Source organism: Citrus sinensis, chromosome 9 (genome assembly GCF_022201045.2).
Source record: "Citrus sinensis cultivar Valencia sweet orange chromosome 9, DVS_A1.0, whole genome shotgun sequence".
NCBI classification, from domain to species: domain Eukaryota; kingdom Viridiplantae; phylum Streptophyta; class Magnoliopsida; order Sapindales; family Rutaceae; genus Citrus; species Citrus sinensis.
The window spans coordinates 260,201-273,147 of NC_068564.1; the positions used below are offsets into that span (position 1 = coordinate 260,201).

The 12,947-nt window shown below is 31.8% G+C and overlaps 1 protein-coding gene across 1 annotated transcript; it reads right to left on the reverse strand.

Moving 5' to 3' along the window:
• Positions 1 to 6,025: 6,025 nt before the first annotated feature.
• Positions 6,026 to 8,119, reverse strand: LOC102623913 (organic cation/carnitine transporter 3). Its single transcript, XM_006493680.4, has one exon. The coding sequence runs from the start codon at positions 7,862 to 7,864 to the stop codon at positions 6,335 to 6,337; it is 1,530 nt and encodes a 509-aa protein (XP_006493743.1). The 5' UTR covers positions 7,865 to 8,119; the 3' UTR covers positions 6,026 to 6,334.
• Between the last annotated feature and the right edge of the window lie 4,828 nt (positions 8,120 to 12,947).

A 12,947-nucleotide genomic window follows, 5' to 3' on the forward strand; every position in this document is an offset into this window, starting at 1 on the left:
TCTTTTAATTTTTAATTAATTCCTTGATGAACGTATCTGGCACTGGCATTGTGATGTTTGGAAGCTTGAACATCAAGATATGAACTAATTAATTAATTAGAGAAAACAAACTAAAAAATTCAACTAAAAGGTTAGCCAAGTTTTTGAGATGATTAAAGTTGCCAAAATTTCAAATTTCGTGCTGAAGAAAATGAAGGCAATGAAGTATTTTAGTGGAAAATCAAGCTTACACTTCAAAATTCAAACTAACCATTACTTTAATGCAAAATAATGGGACAACAATTAATTGACTAGTTTGACTCAATCACAATTCAGTATTCACTAACAATACTTGACACCCGTATTGCCTCCACAATACGACACGTGTCTACTTTTAATTTTTAGATCCTTCGGAGTTGTCTGAAGAAAACGAAAGTAACAGAGAATGGACATCATATTCATGGAATGAAACATTCTTCAGTAAAATAGATTAATAAATTAATAAATAAATTGACCTGGTTCAATGTTCGTCCAGCAGTCCAATCGCTGCGCTTTGCCTCTGTGTAACTTCTTTTTGTATATTCTGAATAAATCTTTTCTTCATTTTGGTTCAAAGAGCGTCAGATCGAATGAAGAATTCAGGTATAAAATAATATATTTATAAATTGAGACGACGCCTTCAAAATAAACGCAAGAGCAGAGATTTTTTGGGTTTGTAGCTGAAGTTCAAGAGCAGGTAAAGAGGCTGAATCAAGTGAACATACAATATACTTCAAGAAGTTGCAATGATTTAGCTCACTTGCAAAATTAGCTTTGGCGCTCAATGATTTTGTATTATGGGTAGAAAATATATCAACTTAATTTTTGTACTTATTGACAGAATTGAATAAATGAAAATAATATTTTCTCTCAACAAAAAATAATAATAATAATAAATTGAGACGAAGAAAACATAAATTATTTTTTGGAAAAAGAAAGATTAAGTTTTCAATTAAGACGCTTGTCTATTATTATTTATATTTCAAGAGTACCTAGCCTCTACAGTAATTTACTATTACTGATTGATTGGATTTGGATCTATCTAAAGATGGCCAACAAGTCGAGTAGTGTGTGGCACGACACAGTACGAGTACGTTTCGGTAGGGCACGCCGCACGGTACGCATATGGGCTGGGGCGGGCTTAGAATTTTAGGCATGTGTGCTTTAAAAACACGGTATGATTAGAGATGAGACAAAACACGGCACGCTAAAAGGCACGTAAACATAAAGAGTGGGACTATTGGCACCTCTCCAAATACCTCTTAAAACTCCTTTAATTATTTTACAAATTTAACATTTATTAAAATTACATAATAGGACAATTTTTAATTAAACCTCACTCAAAAGTTAAATAACTTTTTCCCTTAAAAATTTTTTATACGCCATATTTTCGTATAACAATTTTAAATTCTAGTGGCGGCCACATCGAGTGTAGGATTTCACAAATACCCAGCTATGAGTGTCACGATCTCATACCACCACCACTCTAAATAAGGATGGCAATGGATTGGATCTGACCCAAGATCCATGTGATCCAAATCCAATCGGATCGGATTTGGGTCGGTTTAAAATGAATTTGAATATCAATATGCGGATCTTAGACGGATTTGAAGCAGGTCTGGATCTATCTTAATATCTAAATCCATATCTATATCCACTCATCTTTTAATTTTATTTATTTTAAAAGTTTATTAAAAATTGTGAAATTATAATGATAATAAATTTTATTCATAGCATATTAGTGGTATTTACCATGCATTTAAATTCTTAAAACTTAAAGGTTAGTTTTGTAAATTTAAAGGTCAGTCAAGCCCAAAACATGTACATGTAATATTCAAATTGTAAGCCAAGTAATACAACCTGACAATTTATTTTATTATATTGGCCAAATAATTTTTAAGGAATATAATTATTCATATATTTAGTCAAAATATGGTCATAATAAAAATAATAAAAGACTGAATATAAATTATATTTAATTTATATGTCATTATCTAATGTTGTAGGAATTAGCGTAGGTGTGTCGTGGATATTAGAATGATGAAGGAGACAATAGAATATTAGATTGATCTTACTCCTGCAATTACTTTTGAATGATATTTTATTATCTCTCTTATTTATTGTTTTGGTGTAAAAGTATAAGTTACAATATTTATTATATTTTTTAGAAAAATTATATAATTTATTTGTTATCAATACATTTTAGCCTTCAATTTTCATTCTAAAAAATTATTACTTTTTTATTACTTAGTTTTAAAATTCATGATGGATTTAGAGCAGATTTGGATTTTAATTTTTTTTTTTGGATTTGGAGCAGATATAGATATTTATTTCTTATTTAGATCTGGATATGTAGTAAAAAATATAGATTCATGATGGATCTGGAGCAGATACGGATCTTGATTTTTATTATGGATTTGGATATGGAGCAAAGTAGATCCAACTCATATTTGCCCCATTGCCATCCCTAACTCTAAACAAATTCCCAAGCAGCTGGGCATAGCCAACTTCATTAGTGACCTTATCCCACCATACACTCCTCTAAATCTAATCCCAGCCATGGTCCATGTCCATCTCAGCAAAATAAATTAGCTCTAATTAATGCCATTGAAAAGGTATTTCCAAATGCCACTAGTTCATTTTGTGCAAAAACGGGTGTTACAACATCTCACATTTCAAGATTTCCCTTCATCTAAAATTAATTTTCATGTTTCTTAAGCCATTAAAAATAGCTAAGGAAGGTGAAGGCAAGCAGCAAATTAAGATTGAAACCTCTGAAATTTCAATGAAGAACAGCTCTTTGAAACTTGTTTATTACTCATGTTCTTATGTCCAAATAAAATATATAAAGAAAAGAATTTATTACTACCTGTGGCTGCAACAGAGAGAAGAAACCGTTGTTTTTTCTTTTGAATGTAAGAAACCCTTTTGTTGAAATCGGGTTTAATAATAAAAATAAATAAAAATTAAAGAATGAGTTTACACTAATAAGTTTTAATTAAGGGTATTTTTGTCATTTAAGGAGGTGTTAAAAGAATTTTATAATATTTTAAAATATTTTAACAGGGTTAATAAAGAAAGGGGGTGTTAAAAGGTATTTAGAGGGGTGCCAATAGTCCCACTCAAACATAAAATGTTATGATTTTATAACTATCTTGAAATTAAATTTTTTAATATATTTTATTAGCATAGGCTTTTAATAATTAATTTAATTCTTTATTTTAAAAAAAATCTAATTGTTTTATGTTTATCATTTATTAAATGAATAAATGATATCGTGATTTTAATAAATAAAATTATAAATATCATGATTCTATAAATGATAAATCTAAAATTTTGTGACACTGATATTTCATTTATGAAATAATAACTTAGTTAAAGGAGACACAATTAACCTTGTTCGTTTATCATATCCATAGTTGTGATTCATAAACGTTATTTTGTGTTTAATAATCAATATTTCGTAGTCTCGTAGTGGTGATTTGTCATAATCTACATTTTGTAATTGTAATAAATTGTGACTTGTTATAATTGGTATCTTGTAGTTATGACTTCTTGTAATCGTTATTCCAAGATTGTAATTTTAATTTTTGTTAATCATTACTATGGTCTATGGAATTAAGTTTATGTATTGTTGTATTATAATTAGTTATTGTGAAATTAAATATATAGTTGTGAAATTGTGATAAACTGATAATGAAATGTTAATTGTTTCCTTAATAAAAATTATTGTTGTTGTTATTTTTCTTCTTATTGTTGTTGTTGTACATGGGTTGATGAGTCTGAAAAAGCATGCCAAATAAATGAGCTTAAAAAAGCACACTAGGATTGTGGGTTTGAGGGGAACAAAAAAAAAGATTGGCGGGCCTTTTTTAGGCATGGCATGCGTGGGTTCATGCCGTGGGCCGTGCTAGGCCTTAAAAGAATTTGGACACGATACGACACAACCCATTCACTTGGTGGGCCATGTCGTGCCGACCCATGTGCCCTAGTGGGCCTCAGTTTGACAGTTGGCATGACCTGTTGGCCATCTTTAAATCTATCTATAAATCTAGTCTACACCACTAAATTGGAGCAAATCCTCATTACATCTTTATAGTTTGATCTCGTATCCTATTACGTTCTTATATTTTAAAAATACTCCAACACACTTTTGTCTCTTAATTTTTTTTCTCAATTTAAGAATTGGGTTAAGTTCAATAGTAAATAATTTTTTTAATAAGAATCATTTGTGAATAATTTAAATTAAGAATGATTAATAAAATTAATTAGCACTTATAATTTTTATCCCTTGGAACTTATATTTAATAAGGGAACTATTTTTTTACTAATAAGTAAACTATTTGGTTATATACTAAAAGAAAGAACTTTAAACTTTTATTAGGAATATTGTCTTCAATTATTTAATTTTCTAAATTTAATTAGAAAAATACTTACTAGACTAAACACAGTATATAGGGGTCTTAAACCAAAACATAGGGACGTAAAACTAAAAAGCGTTTACCCTGCCACTAAAGTATAGTATATAGTAGGAAGAGATTTTAGAGTACATTAAAGATATTCCACCCAATTAGTGTAGGTATGTCATGTGGTATTTGTTTTGAAAAAGCTATGTAATTAGTATTTATATTTAATTGGGATCAGGCTACGGTGCAACAGTGGCACCGTGCCACAGTTGCACCTAGCCGTTGGATGCAGTTGGATTGGTGGGATCCACTGACATCCAACTGCATCCAACGACTAGGTGCAACTGTGGCACGGTGCCACTGTTGCACCTAAGGGGAATCCATTTAATTGAACAACACATATTATATATGCATTAAGTGAGTGCAGTACCACTAATATATTCTATAATTTCTCGCTAGTAGGTGCATTTAGTCAAGGTTGGTAAAATTTGAATTTAGATCTGGATGCGGATCTGCATTGGCATTTCTATATCTAGATCCGCATATAAATCTGCAAAAAATAAGGGGATCCAGATCCTGATAATATCGGCAATGGATGCGGATAGATATTTCCAATATCCAGATTTGCAAAAATTAAAATTCAATAATTTAATATATAATTTAAAAATTCAATAATTTACCTAATAATATCAAACAAAATTCAACCATAATTTAACAATTAACAATTTAACATGAATAACATATAGCAACATCATAAATTCACAAATAAATTTTAATTTTTAATATATATTTATAATTTAAAATAAATTTAAATAGATCCAGATGCACTTACATCCAGATCCGCACCGAATTCATGCATATATCAACTTTTCACATTTGAATCTGCGTTTTTCGAGATCCAGAAATGGAGGTAGGATTCGAATTTTATTGCCACTTTTGCTACCAATTGTGGGACAAACCTACAAACTCTTGCAAAAATTCAATTATTATTTTAAAAAATTATTAAAAAAAAGATAAATTAGATCTTCAAATTTATGGCAATTAAATTACATTGCCTCCTTGTTATCACTGAACGAATGGAGGAGAGAAACTTCTTCTTTCTTCCCCAATTTGTTTGCTTATTTATTGACTATTTTACCTCTCGTATCAAACCATTATGACTTTGGACATGCCAACTTACGCCAAGGAACATTTAAAAGTTTGTGTTTTGTGGTTAATCAATGCAATATCACGTATCATGACTCAGTTGTACCGACTAAAATAAAAAGATCGAGTGCTGCTAAATGTAGAGAGAGGAGAGAAATCTACCTTTTTCCTAATCATTTCTCTCGTTTTTTTCTATCCTTTTCTCCGCTTAGCATTTTTGAAATAAAAATAAATGGGTCTCCTCTGGTTACAACTACCGAAAACAAGGTAAAAGCAGGGCACTAGCTCCATCTCTACACCTAGTCCACTTGCTTGTTATTGTTTTTGCTTTATTTTCGTTGGTTGTAAGCCTCACTCAATATGATTTAAGGATTGCTAGAATAAAAATTGTAGCGTTACTATCATATGGCCACGGCACAGATATATATGTCGCGATATAAAAAAAAAAATCGATATAAATTAAACTGAACTCAATTATTTTTGTGAAGACAAACATTTTAATCTCTCTAAATAAGACAATCAACAGCAACTAGCAAGAATGCAAACATATTGCAAATCAAAATAATTAATCATAAGTAGAAAATAGAAAAAAAAAAAGTATGAAAGCGGTTTTGATCAAGTCACATATATCTCACATGTCCTGCTCTCACTGGGAAAGCTGTGATTGCTCTCCACCAATAACTTATGTCAATCCAGCTTGTTGCTTTTAGTAGATTACATCTTCAATGTACATGCATGCACTTGTTGGGTATGTAGCGAATAAATTAAACTAAGCGATTGAAGCCAGCTGCAGCTGCTCTCTCTTTGTATTCTTCTTCATCCATTGTATCCGAAAGTTGGGTATCTCTTGTCTCTGGTAAGCCAATCACAAACAACCCACAAAGCCCTATCACCAATCCAAATATCCCATACGATAAGAAATTATTTTGTCTCCCGGCGGCAACAAGCACCGGACTGAAAACGCCGCCGAATACAAGAGCTTGCCTCACCATTGAGATAGCTGAGTTTCTCACGCATGTTGGGAACAACTCTAGTGTGTATATAAGCAACAAGCTAAATGCAGTACATGCGCTAAAGAAAGCCACTAGCTCTAATCCAATCTCAACACTCGTCCATATCTTTCCCATCACAACACACAGTACACTACAAACCCCACTCATGATAGTGAAACCTAGTAACGAACTTTTTCTTTTCAGTTTCCCTATGAGAAAGAAAGTAATTAGTGATGCCGGTAGCTCAGATAAGGCATTGAACGTCACACTCAAGTAGAGATTGAATGATAAACTTCCAAGGCCTAATGGCATGCCATAGTACACCATTCCAATGCCAAAACCAGTCACCATTATCGCTGATAATCTTCGAAGAGCCCACTTTTTCTCCACAAGAATCTTGATTGCTGAGTAAAGATCTACATTCCATGTCTCTTGCTCGAATGACACGTTGTTGAAGTCCATGATTAAGCTTCTTTGGTTCTCTGATGTTGAGATGCTTTTGATTATGGACACAGCTTCCTCTTTACGTCCTTGAATGAAAAGCCATCTTGGAGACTCACGAACTAAGAATCGAACAAGTATGCAATACAAGATTGTTGGTATTGATGTGTACAAATAAATTCTTCTCCAAGAAGAACCTCTGTTAATATAAGCTATGGCTGGTAACGATAGAAACCCTAGAGTGAAACAAAAGAAACCAATGGATCCTACCTGGCCTCGCCGTTTTTTACCAACGAGCTCTGTTGATAACACAATTGCACATGTTCCAATCGTTGCGCGACCAAAGCCATTGATGAATCTCAAGACAGAGTATATCCACATATTGGTTGAGAAGATGGTAAGAAGGCAAGAGACAGACATCATCAAACATGAGAGAAAGAGCATGTTTTTGCGGCCGAGAGACGAGTCAGCAAGTGTGGCAAGAATAAGCCCACCAGCCAGGCAACCCATGAAGAAAGAAGAAGCCGGCAGCCCTTTGATGAGTGAACTTGCACACTCGAGATCCCATTCTGAGATGATTGATGTGTGTGCTTGCAAATCCCAAGACCATGAGTTCTTGGGAAGTTGACACAAGTTGGAGACACCGTTACATGAATCATCAGTGCAATGCCATGTTGGCTCAGCGTCGGTGAAGACACTTATGAATGTTTGTTGTGCATCAAAAAACCAAGCAATTGATACAAGGAAGGCTTGTACGAGCTGGGCTGAGCTGAAATCTCCGATGCACCGCTCAATCGTCTCACCGAGGGATGGACGGCTTTCTAAGTCGGATTGAGTGAGAATTGGTGTTGAATCACTCATTTGCAGCTAGCTTATTATAATCTCGATCAAGTTATTGAAGAACGTAACTAATATTTCTAGTTATTGGTCTCTTCTCTGAATTGATCTATTTTTATAAATGGCTAGCCGCCGATAAGAACTAGCAGTGATATGGATTCAAGTTGGCAAAAGGAAAAAAATATTTTGGCTTATGGTAGCAATTTGCTAAAGGTACATTTCATCACACTGGGAGTACCAGCCACTTTCTTTAAAAAACTCGTTATTTGTGTAATGCCCACGTCGGTATACCGAATAAGGACATAAACACTCTTCTGTCTCATGTAATTTTATGGCATATATTTATTTACTTCTAAGCTGTAATACAACATACATCATTTCTAGAATTTTCTTCTCGTCATGCCACCATTAATTCTTACATACTGATGATCTGTGCATAACATGTGCAGCGGCAATACATGGAGTGTGACAATATGGCTAATGAAACAGTAAATATTCTCAATACCAGTTAGCTAATTAATTAAAACACTATGGTGGCTGCTTAATCATAAGTTCGATCATTAACTTAATTAGTAGAGATTGAAAAACTTGGAATTCTTCGTACAAGAACAAGGCATGTGAGACCGAGTTGGATCCTACGTGGTTTTGATTCCCAAATACGTTCAGAAACTGTTTTATATTTTGGCCTATATATGATGCTCTTGACTTTTACACTGTTGTTGCAGCATAGGCGACAAAAATGCAACAAAAGGATATGAAAGGTAAAAAGACCACGGCCATGATATGGCAGGAAAATTTGAAATGATTAAAAAGTTCATCTAGTCAGAAACAGCTAGCTAGCTCCCCAGCTGCTACCTATATGCTTTTGTTCACAAATTTGCAATAAAATTTCACACACATGCTGAGACGCATATATATTTAATCTTATCTTAGTAGTTAAGAACTAAATGTCACAAAATATATAAAAACATGGTGCAAACATTAGTAGTACCTAGTTATGGCTTTCTTACGGTCGTTTTCCCCACCATCTTTTAATGTGTGACTGTTTGCCCAATGTTTCTGCTAATCTGCTACCTATACCACCTTTGTGTTGTGGAGACATGAAGCCTAGCTAAAACATAATATTATAAAGAAATAATATTGATGATGATCCCAGAATAATTTATTTTTATCGCAAGTTGAAGATGTAAGTATATAATATAATTAACTTTACGATTTATAATCAATATGGCGGCTGAGCATGAACCAGCCCACAATATGTATGTATATGATGGAGCTTGTCGCGGTAATGCTGTACGATTTAATGGTTTTGTCCGTTACATCCAAAGCAATAGGAGATATTCTCACTACTTGATGCTTTTTATTTCATTTCTGCTAAAAGAAGTGTCTAGATCTAGTTTTTTTTTTTTTAAATTAAAAAAGTCCTAGAACTGATTCTGTTTGTTTGTTTGTGATTCGATATTATTTTAATTTATCGAGCTTATACCAATTGAGAAAAATTCATTGACTATATATATGAGCAATGAGCTTGAGGTATCCCTTAACTTTTGAATTAGTTTTAGCATGAGTTACATTTAGGGTTGGCAGACCCGATTGAGATTCAGGATTTCATACATGATGTGCTTTATAATAAATGTAATTTATGTTATAAGAATTATGTTTAAATGAAAATTTTTACAAAGTTAATTTCTAAAATATTTAAATGAATTTTGTAAAATAAAAACACTTTTAAATGAATTTATACAAATGTATTTTAAAATGATTTTTTCTTAAGAAATTAGTTTTCTTAAACAAAATGTTTTCTTAAATAATTTTCTAAAAGAATTAAATGATCAAATAAAGATTCTTAAATGTTTTAGAAGACTGTTTATGTTATTTATGAAAGGATGTAAGATGGATTCAAAAATGTTTTGGCTCATAGTCCGTAGTAATGTATATGATGTTATGTAATACTATATGCAGCTTGCTGGTATGATGATAATCTTGTGCACAAGGATGTTATGAACAATGCGGGGTATAGTACCCTAAACGAGAAATAATGCGGGGTATAATACCCTGAACGAGGAACAATGCGAGATATAGTACCCTGAACGAGGAATAATGCGGGGTTTAATACCTTGAATGATGAGTGATGATGACTACGAGGCATGAGCTAACAAATGTTTATGTTTTAATATTTTTAATGCTTTTACATGAATTCACCCCTTATGCTAAATGAAGATGTTATTATAAGATATTATAAAATGTTAAAAGGTATAATGACAAAGGTTTTCAAATATTGTTCATGGATTTGCTTACCGAGTTGACGGCTCACCCGTCCTCTCCAATATTTTGCATATTGATCAGAGATGTGGATTGAGTTCTTAGATTGAGATTTTTTCTCACTGGATTTTTGGAGTTGCTTTAAAAATTAAATTTGGCTAGGCTTTTTATTTTGGATTAGAGACTTTTCTTTGGAGAATTTATTTAAGATGTTTTATGTAAGGATTCAGTTGGAGTATGAATAATAATTGTCTATCTTGAGGTTAGTATGAATAATGATAGTCTATCTTGAGTTTTTTTTAAAAAAATAAGAATAAACGATATTAGGTTTCATTCCAATTTTACCCTTGTGTTTTCATGGGTAATTTTTGGGGTGTTACATTGAGTTTGAGGCATTGAGCATTTGTGGATTTGACACTTTGTGCTTAAATTAAAAAAAATATATATTAAGCTTTTAACATGAATAGTTTCACAACTCAGTTCGGGTTAACCTGAACTAAATTGCTAAATTAATCGGTTTTAAAGATATAATCTATTTGGCTTTGAAGATTTGATCCGTTCGAGTTTTGGGGTTAACCAAGTCAAACTGAAAACTGAATAAAAATTCAAGTTTAGACTGTTTGGTAGTAAGGTACTATGACCTTTACATTATACCTGTTGTAAACCAAAAGCTATAATTATTAAAAGTTCATGGATGTTTAATAATATAATTGTGTAAAACTTAGCATATATATTTTTTTTCATTTTACAGTTGGATGAAACTTTAAAAAGCATGTTGTTGCCATAATTAGGCTACATGTAGCAATTTCTATTTATTTCTTCAAGCCAAACACGTTCTTAATGTTTATAACTTTCCCTGGCATTATCCTTATTATATGTGTACATACTTTTGATCTCTCCTAGAAATTTCCCATCACAAATTTTAACTTTAAAGAAAAGAGTACACTAAACCACTGGGCCAGAGCCACTCCCTCACAAATGTGAGGAAAGTGGTTCGAACCTCCACAGAAGCATTGTAGGGGGTTTAATTTAAATTTAAATTTTAATAATAATAATAATAATAATAATAATAAATGATAATATTAATAAAAATAAAATAATATTAAATTTTATTTTATTAACTTTATTATTTTAGTTATTATTAATTATTGTTAATATTATTTTTATTAATAATAATAATAATAGTAATAATAACAACAATAATGATAATATTGTTAACAATGATAAATTAATTATTTTTATTAATTATTAATATTATAGGTATTTTGGTAAATTGATTGTCATTCACATTCCTCATTCTTAGGGGTGGGCAAAAAAAATATATTAATAAAAAGCCGAACCGAACGGTTCGGTTAGGTTTTTGTGCGGTTTTTTTGTCTCCAAAAAACCGAATGAGTAATATAGTAAAAGTAGTAAAATCAGTCGGTTCGGTTTTCAGTTTTTAAAGAAAAAACCCAAAAAACCAAACTGAATATCAAATAAACCGAATGTCAAATAAACAAACCCTAAAGTCTAAAGTCTAAACACTTTTTCTTCTCTCTCTCTCTCTCTCTCTTAGAATGAATTTTCTATTTTTTCATCATCTCTTTCTCTCTCTCGTTTCTTTCAACTTTCAACGCCAACAGAATTAAACTCATCATTAACAATCATGTCCTCTTACCATTATTCTCTCCATCATCATCATTGCTCCCACTTCATTCCCCACAACTCAAAACACCATCATTGAAAGACTTGCTTATTTATTTTGATTTGAACTTGTTATTTGAACATGTTATGTGTTCTTGAACATACTTTGAGATATATTTTGATTTTTTGTTTGTTAACTTTTTATATTTGTGGTAGATTTATTAATTTAAGGTTTTAAATTTAAAAAAGTCCAAAATAGATCCAATAGGTCCATAATCGAAATAATCGAATCGAATTGAATCAAATTATTTCGATTAATCGAGTATTTGATTATTCCGGTAATTTGATTAATCGCGATTATAATTTTAAAATAATCGTAATCGAATGATTATGAAAAATTTAGTAAAAAACCGAACCGAACCGAACCGCGCCCACCCCTACTCATTCTCACTTATTTTGCCAAGTAAACACATCAATGACATTCTAGCACATTCTCATTCCTAGTTATTTTTGCCAAGTAAACATTAAAATCTCATTTCCATTCCAGCCCATTCCCATTCACAATACACCATAAATTAAAAGCCATTTGAGAAAGTAAGCTTTTATTTATTCATATCGTAAGACACACGCTTTTATTTATTCATATTGTAATTTGTAAGACACGCTTATCCAGAAAAAAAATTTTAAAAAAAATCATTGCATTGAAAAGTCAAATATATAGTATCATTGCAATCTGCCACATTCTCAAGTCAAAATATCAAAACTGTAATTGAAATTAAGCACTAATGCAATAAACTTTAACAAAATGAATTCATATACGGATCTATCACACAGTCACACTGTCCTTGTGCTCTCGTTGGTCTATGGTATCACAAAGGGACGAACCCCTAGTCTCAGGCAAACAAATGACAAAGAACCCACAACATATTATAACCAAACCAAAAACTCCATATGATACAAACTCATTGTTACTCCCAGCAGCCACCAACACTGAACTAAAGATTGCAGCAAAAATGATTGCTAGCCTCATTATCGATGTGGCTGAGTTTCTCACGCAAGTAGGAAACAATTCAATTGCATAAATAAATATCACCGTGTATGCAATGTATGCACTGAACAAAGACGCTAGCTCTAGCCCAATTCTCATTCTCTTTCCGGCATTACTAATATCGTTGGCAACAACTGCCATAATGCTACAAATCCCGCTTATAATAAATAG

Bases quoted from the DNA above. Each gene is read 5' to 3' on its own strand.
- LOC102623913 (XM_006493680.4), bottom strand. From the start codon at position 7,864: ATGAGTGATTCAACACCAATTCTCACTCAATCCGACTTAGAAAGCCGT.